Source organism: Amblyomma maculatum, chromosome 10 (assembly GCF_055883805.1).
Source record: "Amblyomma maculatum isolate TAMU_Amacu chromosome 10, ASM5588380v1, whole genome shotgun sequence".
Lineage (NCBI taxonomy): Eukaryota > Metazoa > Arthropoda > Arachnida > Ixodida > Ixodidae > Amblyomma > Amblyomma maculatum.
The window spans coordinates 52,995,255-53,013,518 of record NC_139353.1 but is presented as its reverse complement, the minus strand read 5'-3'; the positions used below and the strand labels follow the sequence as shown (position 1 = coordinate 53,013,518).

The 18,264-nt window shown below is 47.6% G+C and overlaps 1 protein-coding gene across 2 annotated transcripts; it reads right to left on the bottom strand.

Moving 5' to 3' along the window:
* Positions 1-2,168: 2,168 nt before the first annotated feature.
* LOC146176417 (GTPase-activating protein skywalker-like) lies at positions 2,169-18,194 on the bottom strand. Of its 2 annotated transcripts, XM_084580969.1 has the most exons (11): positions 18,057-18,194; positions 16,620-16,955; positions 14,376-14,492; positions 14,186-14,296; positions 13,732-13,825; positions 12,214-12,270; positions 10,557-10,565; positions 10,133-10,251; positions 8,685-8,918; positions 7,676-8,031; positions 2,169-2,433 (listed from the first exon to the last, which is right to left on the bottom strand). In XM_084580969.1, the coding sequence occupies exons 1-11, from the start codon at positions 18,192-18,194 to the stop codon at positions 2,298-2,300; spliced, it is 1,707 nt and encodes a 568-aa protein (XP_084437095.1). In that variant the 3' UTR covers positions 2,169-2,297. The 2 variants fall into 2 exon arrangements, with proteins under 2 accessions (XP_084437095.1, XP_084437096.1); XM_084580970.1 differs by lacking the exon at positions 10,557-10,565.
* Between the last annotated feature and the right edge of the window lie 70 nt (positions 18,195-18,264).

The window sequence follows — 18,264 nt, the reverse complement described above, 5'->3', positions numbered from 1 at the left end:
CGCATCTAGGCACACGTACTAGGGCGCCTGGCACACTACAGACTTGATGATGATGATGCTCGGGGCCCTACCCTTTGAAACGGGTCGGCACCAGAACTAGTGCACAGGCCAAATGTAAAATAAAAAAAAAAAATAAAAATAAAAAAGACAATGAGGAAACAATAAACAAACAAAGATAACTGGGTACACTATTTTGTCCACTCCTGTAAGAGCTTTTTTTAAAAAGGCTTTTAGCATTCTTAAATATATAAATAAATAAAATAAGGTTACAGTTGCTCTTTACCTCTCAAATAGTTGCATCGCTCCCTTTCTCCCGATTTAGAAAGGGAAATAGAAAATGAGTGCAACAGTTACCACAATTCCTCTCGAACAAGTCCAGTGTTATCAAGCGTTAGTGGTTGCAATTTCGTTCTGTAAAAGTGATGCTAATGGATTGCCGTTGCGTGAATCCCACTGATCGTGCTTGAAAAAGAAATTTAGTGAAAAGGGAGTGTATAGTTGTAGGGAGGGATTTCCAAGATAAGGCAAAGAGGTCCTACGTGCGTCTTAAACCAGGTACCTTATTTTTGTTAATGTGGCCCCGCTTCCGTGGAACTGAAATCTTTGCCGATAACGACAGGTTGAAATGTCACGAGAGTGCGATGCCGTGTTTCATGGATAAAGCTTTATCGACGCTCAGTTCGGCGCTTTCTTCCCTATCCACATTGTACCGTGAATCCGATCGACCATTTCCTAATGTTTGACCACCGTTTCTGCTCTGATTAAGGAGTGTGTTGGAAGAATCCTTGCTCAGCTTCACCTTGAGAAGTCCCATCTTGATGCCTTAAGGTGCTATTATTTCTTCAGCAGCAAGATGAAACACCTTCTAGCCACATAATCGTTTGTTCTGCCGTTCAAAACTTCCCATTTGAATCGGTCCGGATACCATGCCAATGTTTTCTAATATCGCGATTGATTTCTATGTTAACATGAATTGGGCGTTGAAGGGCATCCTTTATCAGTAGTACCGCCTGTTGAGGCACTACTCAGCTTGTTACATAGTCCGCCTTTTTTATTTCTGCCCCTTCTGTTCTTTGTTCGCTTCAGAAATTTGGCTAATCAGGCAGAGTGCTAATAGTTTTGCTCGTAGTTAATTATTCCCTTGATAGGTGGCCTGCGTGTGAACTTCCCTCTTCTTACATTTCAGAGCCGTGGGTCGCATCCCAGTACTGCGCCATGAACTAGAGATTTTCGTCTTCAGTGCCTACTACTGTCAGCATTTAACGGTGTCAACTTCTGGACCGCGCCGTAACATCCAGGAAGTACGTGTAAAAACGCACGAAATGCGCACAGCGAGATTCAAGTACACGTTCCAGTGTCTTTTTCTTTCAAGTTTAGCCAGAAACTCTACAGTCTACAAATGTAAATGCTCCCGCGAATAATTGTATTTCTCACTCATCATTGCACAAAATCTTAACGTAAGTAAAGAAACGACTGCGAAAGAACAGCTCGTTGCGGTCACAGCTGAAAAACAGTTCCATACACAACGCAATTAGGCCAACACATCCACAAATTAGAAAAAAAAAAAAAATGAGTCCAAATGCAGTTCGCCACAGATCACAAATTAGGTCCAAGACCCGTACTAAACACGCTTATAAGAGCGTGGTCCGTTCTAGATACATGTCCTGGACAGCTATAGTCTCCAAGGGCCACCACGCACTTGCCCCTGAGCAGGCCGCTCAGCAGAATGTATATACAGTTCACATGAAGCAGAAGCGCGAACTGCCGCCGTAGAATTCGTCTTTAGACAATGGCACCACTTCATCGTTCCAAAGTACAACACTGCAGTGACCATACCGAAATTTGTGACGTACACTGAAGCGAAATCAGTCGGTGCACTTGCAACTGTGTGAACGTTGATGGACATCCAAGAAAGCGAAAAGCCTTATACTGACGTCAACCGAATACGGTCAAGCTTCTTCGCCCAGGACACTGGTAAGCCGGGCGCTTTGCCAGACACGCTACTACATCTTGTAAAAATAAGCGCGGTAAGTGTCCGCACACAGGTCATATGTAAAGTCGACAGTGAAATGAATGCCAGTACGGCAACGTAATCTGCGCCTGCAGGGGATAACATAAATCCCGCTGCAACGTCATATTGTACAGCACGCCACCGTGCTGTCCAGGCTACAATAAAAAACTTCGAGGGACGGCGGCTTGTATCGCCCCTGTCAGCAACTTCTTGGAGAGTAATCGTTAGGCATTTCGTCAGTAGGGGATATCCCGGGTGGTTGAGATGTGGGTGGACAACAGGAGGATCAGGAAAAGCCGAACACTTCGAGGATGCTGACGACAAAGTCATTGGTGCTGGCCAGCGGCGGATTGTCGAAGGTATCGCAGTGCTCCGTGCGACCTTTCTCCAGCGACTGGTCGATGTATATCCCCATGCCGTTCCTGCACAGGTGGCGATGCACAGAGAAAACTGCGAGCTGATATGATTCCAGGCAACATATAAACCGGGTGATTTTTGTTTTAGACCACAATTGCGCTACTGCCTATCCTACGTTGACCTTGAAGCCGGCTAGAGGTCAAATCGGAAGCAGTCGCCTAAGCCATGTGTGTTGTACGTATATATCACTGCATAATTAGTGTTGAGTACATGAAAGGTGACGAAATAATAGTTAAGTATAATTAAGCATTCAAGGTATAAGTGGTGAACCATAGCATGTATAATTGGATAGCTACTGACAAAAGCAAGCATAATTTGTTATTAGTGCAATTGTATAATCTAAATACATATAGTATAGTATATAATTTAACTACTGGCGACATCAAGTATAATTTGGCAGTTTAGTTAATTAACTACATAGTGCCACTAACTGATATTAAATTATGGTACATAGCGCAGTAGATGATTGGATATCTACCGAAGAGTCCGCTATAGTTACACCATCGCTTAGTCATTGCAAACCATGCAAAACAGCTTACGCTAGATAATGACCATATATTGAGCCCCATCAGTTTTTCTCACACCGTTTACAAACCTGTATTCTAAAAACTGCGAGATATACGCCTCTGCGGCCTATGCAGATGGGTTTTACAGCGAAGTGGATATTATGTACATGATAGCGATCGATAATTACACTACTAATTATTTAATCAGCTTTCTCATTTTTTTTAAGGAGCATTGCTGTATTGCGAAATTGAAGGCTATCAAACCAAACCAAACTGAACCCAATTGTTAAGTTTTCTTTATCGGCAATGTGGTTCCGAATATCGGATGTCAAAAATGCGCATTTCAAACCTCATTGAGTTGGCTTTACCGATTTAAGTATATAGCTTGATAATGACGTCATACTCGTAAGGTCGCCGAAACCTTGTTAACTTGTTCAGCGTTATCAAACACAGATGATTTTCCTATTTGACCTTTGAAAAATGCGTTAAACGGTGTTTTATAAATATGCTGTGCCGGAAAGCCAACTCAACGAGCTTTCAATGCATATTGTTTTTTTTTTTTTGTTTTTTTTTTACGTTCCATAATTCGAGCCACGCTGTGTATAAAAGATTTCAGAAAATGCGCTCACTTTAGCTGTTTACAGCCTTCAATTTGTCAAAGTAGCATTTAACCTTAAAATAAAAAAAAAAAAAAGTTCCGCTAGCACTGCAGAATATCCAGTGGATAAATGCGAAAGCCAGAGTGTTGTTGTTGCACACGGTACGTCGCGCGCCCCTTATCGAACACAACCAGCGTTCCGTTGAATGCATCAAAGTTTCCCGGCATTCTATAATTAGTTTGCAGGAAAGGAAGGACGCAGTATCTGTCACTCGCGGAATCTCACTGACCCATCTCGCGGACAAGACTCGTCGACACGAGATTTTCACCATTAGCCTATACAGGCATACAGAGGCCTTAATAATTGGTTCATTGGAAATGTAAGACGCAGTATCTGTCACTCGTGGAATCTCGCTGACCCATCTCGCAGACAAGCCGACGCGAGATTTTCACCACGGGCCTACAGTCAGGCAGACGCCTTAATAATTGGTTCACGGGAAAGGAAAGCTGCAGTATTTGTTACACTTGTTACAGAAACATCTGAAGTCGTTTCAGGTACCATCGAGACCACACGCCGGCGACAGGATTTTCGGTTAAAGGGCAACTCCGGGGTATTTTTGACATTCGAATATCCTAATAAAAATTTTACTGTAGATTCTCCTCTCCGTCCTGACGCATTCTACAAAATTTGGGCGCCGTACGATAATCCGTTCGCGCGCAAAACGACTTTGAAATATGTTGTTTTCACGGCTTAAGTTGAGACTATTTCTGCCGGCAACACTGAGTTTCTGACGTCACAAACAGTATACCGGCGTTACTGTCCACTTCCCGCATGATTATGAAATTGTGAGGGTTATATTGAACTACCTCAGACATTTTATGCAGTGCTTCATGATTTCCATACTTTATTTTCAGCATCCAACGCACGTACGAGTGTTTCTTTAATACTGAGTGTGACGTCACTATTTCGTCACCTGGGACGTCGTTTCTGGCCGTGAAAGCAGTTTCGGTTTCGATTTGCTGTTTTTTCTTTTTAAAAATACTTCTAATTGGAATTTCGAAAAACGGTTTTTTGTGTTCGAGTCAGGACGTGCCGAGGAACGTAATTCAACCAAAAACACCAAATGATGGAAAAACCACCGGAGTTGACCTTTAATGGGGCTGATAAACCTACGCTTTAAAAGTTTATGAACTAATTTTACTTAACCAGTTGTCTAATCATCAAGCTTTGTCACTTATGTACATGATGTCCGTCTTGCTGTAACACCTGCCTGCATATATCACACAGATGAACTTCTCTCAGTTTTTAAAATGCAAGTTTGCGGACGGTTTAAAAAACCAACCCGTATTACACGCTTGAGACTTCGAATTCGACCATGCATATATACCGTAATTACCGGTTTCTTTATGCGCGCCGAATTTACGCGCACGCGAAAATAGAAACAAAATGCACAATTTCTGTTGAAGCCAATTAGGACATTTATATCTACTTCGGCTTTAGAGTGCTCATCGTCGGTTTTCAATCAGCTGCGGGCGTGCTTGAAATTGCAACGACGCAACTGCAGATCGAAGGCTTGAAAGGGATAGCACAGCTCGCAGCATAATTCGCGTGTGGCCTGGATAATGGGATGCGTGTATAGTTTCGGATTCTGGCGCAACGAACGCTGCAGAGGCTGTGCGAACCCATTAACCGAAAGTCTTCTCTCGCCCTTAATTCTTGCCGCTTGTTGTTGTCGCGACTATAGGAAGGAGGAAACACTGCACGAGAAACACTGCACTCAGCTACTGGCTCAGTAGCTGAGCTACCTCTGCTGCCTCGTGCGGACAGAAAGGAGAAAATAGAAGAAAAAAGTAAAAGAAGAGGGAGAGAGAAATATGCGCGTCGCAGCAGCCGTAGTCCGCCACCGAAGCAGTGGCGGCTGCAATGATGGCCTACAACCGCCAGTGGCAGCTAGGCGAGCCCCCGCCGCAAACGGCGGAGGCCTACAATTCCCAGCCCCGTAGGGCTAAGAACCGTTTGTCTAGGGAGGAGACTGCCAGCCCGATTGAGTTTGGTAAATGATGCATAGTTCTAATTGGAATCGATTTCGGCACGCATTTACGCTTCGTTGAGTTGGTCGAAAGCGACGCGTGCTTGAGTGTCACACACCAATACAAAGCAACAACCATCCCTCGGGATCACGGAAACTTGCGCAGTGATGATGTGCGAAAAATCGACGGCGAAGTCAAATTCAAGGAGGCAGTAGGACGGCGATGAGTGAGAAAACCAAATCGACAACTGTGTCGATATCGCCGTGATGGTGCGCGCATTTCTATTTTTTTATGCGTCAGCATTAAGCGGCTATGTTCCAGGATTATTAATATAAACAGCGCGAACACGCGCTGTTTATATTAATAATGATTAAGTACCAACTCGCCCAACAAATTATCTTGGTATGTTCCAGGAGTTTGTCATCAGAACTTTGTAGGCAGGATTGCGTCGAAGTGAGGGGAGATAGGAAAAAAGCGAACGATTGTAGTCGATAGAGGGCGAAAAAGTTTCACCAGAGAAAAAAACTGCTGCATGTACAATCATTAGTTAATACAGCCAACTCGTCAATTAGACGTCGAAATAGCGAAACGGGGTAATGTCGAAGCCAAAATGATCCCGTGGGACCACATGGAGGAAGTTTTTCCTTCCACCATATGGGACCCCACTTCTTGTCACGTGACCTATGTAAACGTCGGAACAGTGATGTAGTTATGTCGACGTCGGATGTGACGTCACATGCTGACGTCATGAAAGTATAAATAGACGTTTGGAGGTGAAAGAGCCGGATAAACAATGATCAGAAAGTGTGTAAATGGTGCTAATTAATCAAACGAAGTTTAATTAAAGCATACGTAAGGGGAAAAGGCGTCCACGTCATGGCGCAGCCTAGCAACGCGTGACGTTCTTACGCATATTTATCCAACGCGGGTAGCCTTTTTTTTACCCGTAGAGTTCGTTGTATTTTGGCGTAAACCGGCACCAGCACGCGGCACGTATATTGCCTGACGCTTGACCCCGCCGTTACGGATGATCATTTTTGAAAAACAAGAAAAAGAGAAACGTACTTTTAGCGGAACTTACACAGCCGGCCTAATATGCCTCCAAAATGCCAACCAAGCACGTTGACGCCAACCGTGCTGTGTCATGGTTGGCCAGTGCCACTTGGAGAGAAAAAAAAATTCTGCCATGGTCGTGCAGTGTAGCCAACGTTCTTAGTGCAGCATTGCTGAACTGTACCACGTGCTGCACTCCATTGATTTAAAAGCTTTTAAGTGGAGTCTATAATTTAGATATAATTTTAAAAAAGTGCTCCTGGCTACCGCTCGCGACCGATTAGGGCGACACCTCCTCGTTCGCGCCCTCCTTGGTGACGTCATTGGGTTGAGGAGGAGAGGAAGGGCATTTTCGCTCCCCATGAAGCTTGCTTCAAAACTTTTGCGTTGCGCAGAGGACTCATACTGACGATGACCTATTACTGGTGTGCGTTTTCTAGCTTAGTAATCAGCTTTTTATAGACCCTTTTACAGCGAGTACTTGCACTGCAAGGGGCGGAATGCAACCTGTGTGACATATTAGAGGATGGAAACTATGCAAAGTGCTATTGCTGAGAAATTAACGCCCCCATAAGCAGCTGAGCTGAGCTCGTGTTCACCGTGCATGTTGGCAAACGTATCGATGCAACGTGGTGCACGCCGAAAGTGAAACCACTGCAGTAGCACGTCTGCGGTAGTAAACTTCAGCGCCGTAAACGTGTACGATAGTTGTTGTTGTTGTGGCTGTAGGAAGAAGGAAAAGAAAATGCACGGGCCTGCTACTGGCTCTGTAGCTGAGCCACCTCCGTTGCCTCGTGCAGACAGAAGAGAAAATAGAGAAGAAAGAAAAGGAAGAGGGAGAGAAAGACGCGCGCCGCAACAATGGCCGTCGTCCACCACCGAAACGGTGGCGGGTGCAATGACGGCCTAAGACAGATAAAAATTCGGTGGCAGGCAAGCCCCCGCCGTAAGCGGCGGGGACCTACCTGTCCAAGCTCTATATACGTGCATATTACGAAACCATCGCGGCGGGTTCACCGACCTACTAAAGCCCCTTTTGGACGTAGCAGGAAACTTTACCCGGCGCCAATCTGAAACATCTTCTGGTTGGCGGACAGAAACAGCTGGGCCGAGTGGGGCACGTCCCTGACCGAGCCGACGCCGACCCAGACGAAGCGTTTGGGCTCCGGCACGAACGTGAACAGGAATGTCTCGCCCGTGCCGAAGTAGGTCTGCTTGCGCTCTTGCCACTTGGTGGAGCAGTAGGCGCCGAAGCGCTCGCCCCGTGTCGTCAGCACCACCACTACGGTGGGTTCCCACGTGTCCGTGTGGTGGTAGAAGTTGGTCAGGCTGCTGCCATGCTCGTTGGTCGAGTAGATAACCTCGGGCTGCAGCATCGTGATGCGGGGAGGCAGCCAGTTCCACATGATGGCCATCTGCATGAATGAATCAGTGTTTCTCGGTTCTGCGGCAGCCCATGAAAGATTGCTCAGTGCGGCCAGTGCAACGCCCCATTTTGAAAGGTCCGCGCCGCAACAACAGCCGTCGTCCACCACCGAAGCGGTGGCGGGTGCAATGACGGCCTACAACAGATAAAACTTCGGTAGCAGGCTAGCCCCCGCCGCAAGCGGCGGTGACCTACCTGCCCCAGCCCCATCAGGGGAGACGTGCGTCTTTCTCTCTGTCTTCTTTTTCTTTCTTCTCTATTTTCTCTTCTGTCTGCACGAGGCAGCGGAGGTGGCTCAGCTACAGAGCCGACGCTCTGTATGCAGGTTCGTGCATTTTCTGTTCCTTCTTCCTACAGCCGCAACAACAACAACAACTCAACACCGTCACGAGTGGTAACGTACGTTCATACTGACACGCGTACTATACCAGACAACAGGACCACAATTCATCGGCGTAAATAGCTGTTCCTGAACGTCCACGTCACACAGTGACACCTGCTGAGAGTGTAGATGGAAAACTCACACTCTCGGGAGTTTAATCAGGCCATTCGTGAGTGAGCCTGCCGAGTCTCGGCCTATGTATACGACAGCGCCTGGTAGAAATGGGTTGGCTGTAAAGTTCGCCCTGCCCGTGTACCAACCTGTTGGGCGTTGAGTACCTCCGAGTGAAAGTTTCCGATTGGCACCATCCCCATGGGTACGGCGCACGTGGACTCGTACTTGCTCTCCTTGACGGTCAGGCAAGACGAGGTGACCTGCAGGCGGGATGTAACGCCACACATGCTGCCTTCTGGGACCCCCGGCGTATGTTTTCGGTTGCGGACGTACGTCTCGGATTTGAGCAGCTGGTCATTGAGCACCTTCGCGCTGATTCCCTGCATGTATGCATAGCGCGGCTTCATGTTAGTCGTAGACAGCGCAGAAAGGTCCCGCAAAATGGCATTCTCCTGGGCTAGTTGGTATGATTCCTGTTGTGGATGTCAGCATGAACTATCTCCCTTGTCCCAAAATTCATGTTTGGCATCCGTAACGGGTACAGGTCGTGCTGGCTCTGCAACCGTTTCCTGTTGAGCACGTCAGACACCGATCTCGTGACTCGCGGCCGCGTTTATAGATGTTTCTGAGCAGAGATGAACTAGAGAAACGTTCCTAAATCCGAAGTGCTCGTGACTTCTATTATCACGGGGACCGTGCACTATGGCCAGCGATGGTGTCTGCTGGCTCAGAAGCAAAGAAGACGTCGGGTAGGAACATTGTAATTGCTATGCAAGAACGCGGATATAGTATATGATCCTTTAGAAGTAAGTTCAGTTTCAGTGTTGTGGTCAAGACATTCGCAAAGGTGGGGGGGGGGGGGGTTAGCTCCAGTCAGCGTAAGACAGTAGAACCTGGAGATACAATTTTCGTCCTAGCTGCGGTACGCAACATTACGAACCGACTCGTTCAGCGGGAGCGCTTTCAGTATACACATCCAGCAATATGTTTGAAGAGGCGTGCGCGCTGTGCTCTGCCTTGATATCCCTCGTTCCCTTTGGACGTTGAGACAAGGCCTTATGCAGGCTCAGTTTTGGTCGACAGCTCTCCTCAACATCCAAAGGCGCCAGGGATTAAAAAAGTCATGGCTGTTATGCTGGAGCCTTGTACGCACTGTAAGATGCATAGGCAGTTGCAGTTACAGTCCTCTCAGGAGGCGCCAAGTCTGCCCTGTACATTTACTCTGCCGGATCTGTGCCATAATTTATAAACGTGTAAGTTTATAGCCATGGAGTTTTTTTGTTTTTTGATGATACTGGCGGCTGAGGACCCGTGATGTTGCATTACAAGAACTGTACACAATTGCCACCTTTACCTGCAGAAAGCCAATCGAACAATCAAGGAACCGCTGTAAAAGCGCGTCATCGCGTACTTTTCACTTCTATGTTAATTTTAAGCTGACACTATTCTTTTTATGTTTTAATTACATCACGTCAGAAAAATGTTTGGTAACAATCCAGGTGGGGGGGGGGGGGGGGGGGGGGGGGGGACTGTGGTGAAAGTAGCTCCCCAAAATCCAGAACCCTGCGCACACCACGATAGGATGTGTACGCACCTGAATGCCGTAGGCAGTCTTGATGAACCTGTCCACGTTAACAGGGATGTTCTTGCAGAACCATATGATCTGATCCAGAAACTTCCCCGTGTCCGGCGTGACCTCACCGTTAGAACCAGCTGTGCAAAACAACGCGACATTCAGCAACACATGTGCATCCATGCAGGCGTATGTGCAAGACGTATCAATCATAAGGCAGTTTGGAAAACTAACTTAACGCGTTTTTGTAGATCAAAGGGCTCGCTGAAACGTTTTGGCTGTTTTTTCGGTTGCAACATCCACGCCCTAAAAACTGGGGAAGACCTAAGCTCCGCCTTTAAGGGTATGACGTGATAGAGTTAATAGGGAGTTTTAGCACAGCAGGATCGGTCACCGTGGCCCCCTACCACGCGCCCCCAGTGTTTACGCGCTGATTGGTGCCGACGTGCCTGACCTTTGTGCCACCGTCTAAAACCCCCAGACTACGCAAAGACGCGACATCATCTCCGCGAGCTCCCCGGGACGGTGGCGCCATCTCCATCGACCCACTGCAGCTGTAGCAAACAACAGCTGCTCAAGTCGGCGGTGTTTTCGCGCCGGGATTTACAAGTTTTCGCGTAGATGCCTGGTTGTCTGCCGTGTAGTGTCCCAGAACACTATTTCGCCCACACACAAATAGAAATGAAGCCTTTCAGACGACTAAGTTAAACCCCATAAACCAAACCAACCAAACTTCATTAGAATGACGATTTTTGACAAGTGCCGCACGGCCATCGGCCGACATAAGCGGAGAAACACATCGTATATGTAACCGTGCGCCAAAGCCTTCCTGTTCGCGGCTTTACCACCATCCAGCATGGGACGCCATTTGACGTCGTCAAGGCGATTTAAGCATGCGCAATGGAACGCGCGGATCATGGTATAAAGGATCGCGGATTGCGCTACTCTCTAATATGCCCACCCCGTTTGCGGCATCACTTCTCGTTCTTAGTTCGCGTGCATTGCTGCTCGCCTAATCGGTAATATCTTGATTGTAATCTATATTTCACATATACTCATTAGCATACAGCCGTAAGCTACCCACTGTGCGGAAAACCACCCTAGATATGAAACCCCGCGCTTTGGCCAAGCCGTTTGAATGTGCTACGTGCATGACCACTCTGCCCTCTACCTGCCAAATACAACATGCCAGAGCTATGCCCGCGGTGTTTCGCTCACAACTCTGACAATGCCAGATTTTGTGCAAAACGGGGTCTTTTGCGTCAAAACTTACCCTGACTTAGCAATGAAATGAAAAGCAAATATCCTGTTCTGCGTCCAGCGCGGCGCTGTTTTGTCGCGATTGATCCTTTGCCCCGCGTCCAGGCTGGCGTGAATTGGCCCGACTTGACAATTCAGATCAGATCCTTTAGTCTAAATTGTTATAATTCGTCATGGGTGGAGTAGAGAAAATGAAAAAAAAAATTCCGTGGGGTACTTAAGCCTCTTTACGTGCGGTAATGCGAAAGCTTTTCGCTCCTGGGCATGCAGTGGCGTCACCACTGTTACTATGGCAACGCCTGCCATTCTCAAACATGTCTGAGCATGAAGTGGTGCCATCTACATTGCGCTGTAATGACTTTCGGCACTTTAACAATGACTATGACTAACCACGACTGAGTATTCTATGATTGTGACTAATCAAATCGTAATTATCAGCGATTGGTTTCATTACTATTGACCTCTGGATAATTGGTGGCTTCGAAGGACATTTTCTGCAGGACACACGAAGCATAAGGCAGAAATGTTATCGCATTAACCATTGACGGAGTTAATTACTTACTCGTGAGCACCCAACAGTGCCAGTCATAGAGCCACAAAATTAAAGCTGTACAACCTTCTCAGACACTTCGTAGTACAACTCTTCGTGCGCGGGGCTTCAATTCCGGTCGCTCCGCTGGCTTAGCTGTCTACGAGGAAGGGTAAGCGAATGGCAATTGGCCGAATTTATTCAGATTTCGACGCGGAAAACTAATTTCTCATTAGCATTATTATGCACTCAATGGCCTCGCGTCGTATTCTCAGCGAAAGAGAACGAAATAGTTTGCACGCGAGGCGCTCACCTTTCCTCCTCTTGCCGCCAAACAGGCGCGAGAAAAGGGACTCGGTGGGATACTCTCCTGCGAACCAGAACAGGGGAAAACGGGCGCACACACTTTGAAGACTATGTTTCAATCACGTCAAAAACACGGCGTTAAGGCGCAACTCTGCCAAAGCTATAGCATGCTTGCTATAGCTTTGCTCTAAAAAAAAGAAAAGCTTTGCGCTTGCTCCATGCATGCTCGTAGTATTTTGTTCGCCACCAGCGCCAAGTAAAGGACTCAGGAGTCGGTCGAGTAGAAGGGAGCAGTAACTGAAGGGTGGCATAGCTATTTCAAATCTGTTAGTGCGCGAGACGTCTGCACGTGCGCGGAAGCGAGAGCGAAAGGAGAAAACTTTGACGGGAGCCTAGGCGGTGCTGGCGCGTGTATCCCCAGTTTCTATTTTTCGGTCAGAGATGGCGCTCCCTGTCAGGAGCAGCAGCGCCGCTGGACGGTGCTTTGGAGCACTAAGGCCGGGAGGCTAGTGCTACCCCGAGCAAAATCTCGTCTTGGTTGTGGAGCAGCTGTGATTGGTCAACAGCCACAAAGCGACCGTTTTCATGGTAGGGCATGACAACAGTGACTCGTTCCTTTGAGGAAAAGGGTGCGAATTAATGCACTGTACAATACGAGAGATGGACAATGGTGTAGTCGTTTCATATAGGACCTGTGTAGAAGCTTGCTTCGAGCTTAACAATGGTGCGCCGGAATTAAAGTTGATAGTCTCTAGTAAAATCAATTTTTTTTTTTACCATTCCGATTCGAGAATGGGGGCGCTAACCTGCAATGAGGGGAATTACGCCACTTCCCAAAGGATACAATGGGCGAAAGCTCATTCATGAGACCATGTGACAAAAGCGCGGTATATGCAGTACTGTCTTACGCCTCCGTTAGCGGCCAGGTGTGGCGGCACTGAGTTATTGTAAAATTCCTTAACATTGATAGTTTTATCACTCCGTCAACAGACAATAACGACAACAGAATAACACCATATTCGGGCATCGACGCATTCTCTACAGAGGCGTCGTTCATAAAAGTAAGTAAGCTTTTTTTCGCGTGTGATAAACAGATGAGGGCCTGTCAAAACGTTTCCGCAGATGATCGCACCAGAGCAAGAAACTGTCTGTCCCATCCCTGAAAGTTTAGACTTCGGCTCTTCACGCTAAATGTCGTGAGGCTCACTACGGTGTATGTGGAGAGCATATAGGCTCGTTTCATCATGCTCACTACTCTGTTGCCGAGTGTTGTCTTTTCTGCACGCTACTTAGACCTGAGTTAAAATGGGCTCCAAAGTTTCATGTTCATCCAGAGCATCTACTTATTCACTGTGTCCAGCCATTAAAATATTGCGACCTGGAAACTATCGATGACATGTTTCTCTTTGTCGCCTCGATGCTAATTATCGCAATGTCTGGGCTATCAGCGATTACGCGAGAACATGGGTCACCTGATTTAGCAGTTACATCGGCGCATGCGCAGTAGAGAACAGGCTTGACTCACTCGGGTGCGCCTGGACGAAGAGGATAAGGATGGCCATGGCGATGCGGTAGAGCGCGCGGACGCCCTCGATCAGGAAGCAGTCCATGGTACGCACCTGCATTGTATACGGCTATATGCTCTCTCGTCTGTGCCTTTGCAGCGAGGGCTCTGTATTTCTTAATCCGGCTGGTAAAAGTTACCTATGATATTCTTTTAGACTGAGGGAAATATGGATATTCACTCAGAGCTCTGAGGGACGCTGGGGTTGCGATGGCTGTGAGACACACCTTAACCCAACATATATCAGAACTTACAGAACGCTCTTCTGCGCGAAATAAGCCCGAGTCTCAACTCTGGCCGTGCTCTTTATTGTGATTGTCTTTGGTGGAGCATATATCTCAGGTTTTGAAGTGTCCATAGACCACGTCCTGGGATAATTACGTCCTGCGCGAGTTTGTGACGGTCCACCTCATACCATGTGGTAGAAGGGCAGCCCCCGGAAGATCCACAGCTGCCAAGTCCGGAACATCTTCTCCAGCTCGTCCTCCTGGCGCACCTTGCGCAGCAGCTTGGTGTACGTCTTCTTCTGGGCATGTCAAGGAGACACAGTGAGAAGTCTCCTATTTTACTAACACGAGACAGATAAGAGAGAGCGGTACACTCACCGCCAGGCGCCTGGTGAGCTGCATGAGCGTGTGGGCCGACGTGTCGTACATCATCCGCGTGGTACTCAGGTGGCGCACGATGGTGCCCTCGATCAGGGCGCACACACACTCGTAGGTCTGCGAAGAGCGCATATATATATATATATATATATATATATATATATATATATATATATATATATATATATATATATATATGTGTGTGTGTGTGTGTGTGTGTGTGTGTGTGTGTGTGTGTGTGTGTGTGTGTGTGTGTGTGTGTGTGTGTGTGTGTGTGTGTGTGTGTGTGTGTGTGCGTGCGCGCCTCCGCGTCCCCTCCAATGCTGCTTGCGACCGTGTGACGGCCTGTACAATCGAATGCAACTAAATACGGTTTGCCTGAGAGCTTATGCGAGTATGTACACAAATATGCTTTACAGCGCGCTTGCACAGGCGTCACCATCTTTTGCCGTGTGTTTATGCGATCTCACGCTGTCTAGTCACTGTTGAATGCGAGCAACCTCTAAGTAACGTCGGGCACAAAGAAATTCGTAGATGATTGGAGGCCACTCTGTATGGCGTTTTTCGTCGGGGTGTCAATAACCATTCGTGTAACGCCTCTTTATATCGGGTCTTGAATATTTGGGGGCTGGGATTTAAAAAATTCCTATGCAAAATCTACTACCCCATTCGAGCTGAAATAACGTTCACAAAGTAGCAAAATATCGTCTATGTTATGTGATAAGGGATTCAACATCGGTACTTGCCTAGATTATCCGAAATCGAGAAAAAACTGCTCTCGGCGGCGTGCACAATTTTCGCAGAAGACAGTCGAAAAGCTATTTTAACATGATGCGCCATCTGTCGAGCAGTGAGACAAGCTCCATCCCGGCCGTTGGCGCGCTTGCCTCGCTGCCCGACAGATGACGCACCATGGTAAAATAGCTTTTCAACTCGCTTCTGCGAAAATTGTGCACGCCGCCGAGAGCAGTTTTTTCTCGATTTCGGAAAATCTAGGCAAGTACCAATGTTGAATCACTTATCACATAACATAGACGATATTTTGCTGCTTTGTGAACGTTATTTCAGCTCGAATGGTGTAGTAGATTTTGCATAGGAATGGTTTAAATCCCAGCCCCCAAATATTCAAAACCCTGTAGACTCTATTCACTATCAGGTTTAGCAGGCGACCGTTGTAGCAACCCTGTATTGTAGAGACGCCATAACGTTGGACGGTTCGAAACTAAAAGCATACAAAAAATGCTTCCGACGCTGGTCTACCAGCGTCCTCCCTGCTGCGCGCCGCTCATTTGTCGGATACTTGAGACGCCGTTTGGAACGCTGTCCAACCAGAGCTCGGATTTCACCTACGCCTACCCCGATTCGGCGTAGGCCCTCTCTCCCTCATTCTTTCTCCCTCTCTCATGTTGCGTTGCGCGTGCTATGGTTGCCAGTAAAGCAGCAATGACTTCACGTGAATAAGCTCTATACAGCTTAAATACACGAACGACAGAGCACCTGCAGTGTTGAGAGAGCTATAGTCGACTCCCTTGTCAGCAATCCGAGACGGCGCCTAGGTTTCCTCACGTTTAACTGATGCCACGGAGTAATCAGATTACCCCTATTAGCTGTGCAGGAACTGGCTGCACATACGCAAATGTATTAGAGCATTATATATATAGTTCTTATACGCTCGTTCTTAATTTTCTCGCCGTCGTCGGCGTACGTCCGCATCCCTCACTCTAGAGAAGGGAAAAGAGAGAAAGTGTGGCAGGCGACATTGTCTGCCTCGGATATGGGAGGTAGTTTGATCTAAACCCACCGCCGGACAAGGTTGGTTACTATAGCGCCCCGCGCTCCGGAGTCTGGCTCTCTAGTGGCGCGTACTCGAAAGAGGGTTTGAAAATCCCGTTTCTTGTTCTTTCAAAGACAAACCCAGTTTAAAACACCCCAGCCTGCAAATATGGTTTGTGTTATGGTGTTCGCACGTGAGTTCAAGTGACGTACAGGTTAAAATTCATTGCTGTAAACGATATCTTTCGCAAGACGTTCTTTTCAGAGTATCACTGCAGTGCTAAGCAAGTCCATCTATCCCCCATCTCCAGCTGTCCGACTTTGTGGGACAAAAAAAAAAAAAAAAAGGTACATGCCTCTGACAAATTATTTGCTGTCAGAGCACAGATATAACGCTGAATAATTAGCTTTACAGATCTGTAACCGTCATGTGATTTTTTACGAGCATAAAGAGAATATATGTTGAGAAACCTGTTCCTCGGAGAGGTAGTGCAGCATCAGGGAGGCGACAGGGTGCAGGATGGGGCAGTAGCTGACGAACGGGTGGCTGACAGACACGATGTATAGCACCCGCTCGGCGCGCCTCTGGCCCTCGGCCGAGAGCAGGTAGTCCTCTCCGAAGATGGGGTCGGCGAAAGGCGGCAAGCCCATAGGCCACTCCAAACCGCCCATGGACTCTTTGACCGTGCTCTGGTAGTAAGCGTCTTCCACGCCGACGTTGGAGTGGCCCTGGCACAGCTTAACCCACAGCTCCCCTCTGTCCGGGTGGTCGATGGGCCAGTGCTGGGTCCGCACGATAATCTTCGCCTGAGAACAACGGGTGCACCACGACTTTGAACACCACCAAGTGCGTCAGATTCTCTACCTCACAAGTTCTTGTTAAGTGGAAGGCGCAAGCGCAAGGGCACCGAGCAACATAGGCCCAGACGCCATCACCGAGAATTTGATAAGGTCATTGCACCTCAGCAGTCTACGTCAAAACTACTGGTTGGGTGATAAAAGGTCAGTAAATGAAGATACTGAGTAGAGTCACGTCCCGTGCGCGCTGTTGCTGACACTTTATCGCCCATCTGGTAGTAGTGACGTTCGCTAGGGTTTTCAGTAGCCCGGATTGGCTCTCAAGCTTACGAAAAGAGGGCTTTTGTGGATGTCGTCGCTTCACTGCTAGAACTTGTCAGGTGTTGGGGTGTGCGAAGCGTACTTCATGATCAGTCCGAAAACGAAATGATCACAAATTTTGAACACCTCTTGGCGAACCATGAGGACTGCTTGCTCACAATGAGAAACCTCCATTGAGACAATGCTTTCAAATATGTATCACAAATTTGAAACACCTCTTGGCGAACCATGAGGACTGCTTGTTCATAATGAGAAACCTTCATTGAGACAATGCTTTAAAATAGGTTTTGAGTGGGGGTTCTGCGCGGTAGGGTCGCCAGACAGTCAATTAATTGTCGACATGGTCAGTTACCATGCCTTAACATACGTGATTGCCGGACCATCGGGGCGCCATAACACTCATTACAATATGAGCTAATCACGTCCATCTGTATAACCTCGTCAGTCCCGTGACAGTGTCTGTAGTGGCTCCTTTCGCCCCACTAACACTTGTAATGGTTTCAATAAGGTGCCACGGCCGTTGCACTTTACGCCGACATTGTTATAAGCTTCTATATCATGAGATTTTAGTTTTACCCTTTAAGTTTACCTATTTAAATATGTCAGGCGGTCTAGGTACACATAACCGCTGCGCGTGCTTCCGCATGAAAACCAAAACCATGCGTGGAAACATTAATTAGTGACCATCGTGAACACTTTTTGCAAATACGTTGCAATCCCCCGGAGCCACGTCCGCGTCGTGCGCCCGTTTTCGTCCCCGGTAGACGTTCTTCGTTTTACCGACATCACCTCCTTGATCTTGCCCTGCTTGATCAACTGGATGGCGTCGTCGTAGACCTTCGTGATAGGCGTCGGAGAGGCTGGGATCGGCCGTGGAAGCTTGGACTCGTCGACAAACTCCGCACGGAAGCACCTGGGCAGAGCCATTCCTCGCCCCAGGTGCGCGCAGTGAGCTGCGCGCAAAGAGGACAACAGTGTCAATGATGGGAATCCATGT

What these genes read in the sequence shown, in the direction of transcription:
- LOC146176417 (XM_084580969.1), bottom strand. Translation starts at nt 18,194, where the DNA reads ATGGCTCTGCCCAGGTGCTTCCGTGCGGAGTTTGTCGACGAGTCCAAG. An exon ending in AGACTGCCTACGGCATTCAG is followed by an intron (nt 8,919 to 10,132) that starts GTGCGTACACAT and finishes GCATACATGCAG; the next exon opens with GGAATCAGCGCGAAGGTGCT. An exon ending in ATGTTTCAGATTGGCGCCGG is followed by an intron (nt 2,434 to 7,675) that starts GTAAAGTTTCCT and finishes CCACCTGTGCAG; the next exon opens with GAACGGCATGGGGATATACA.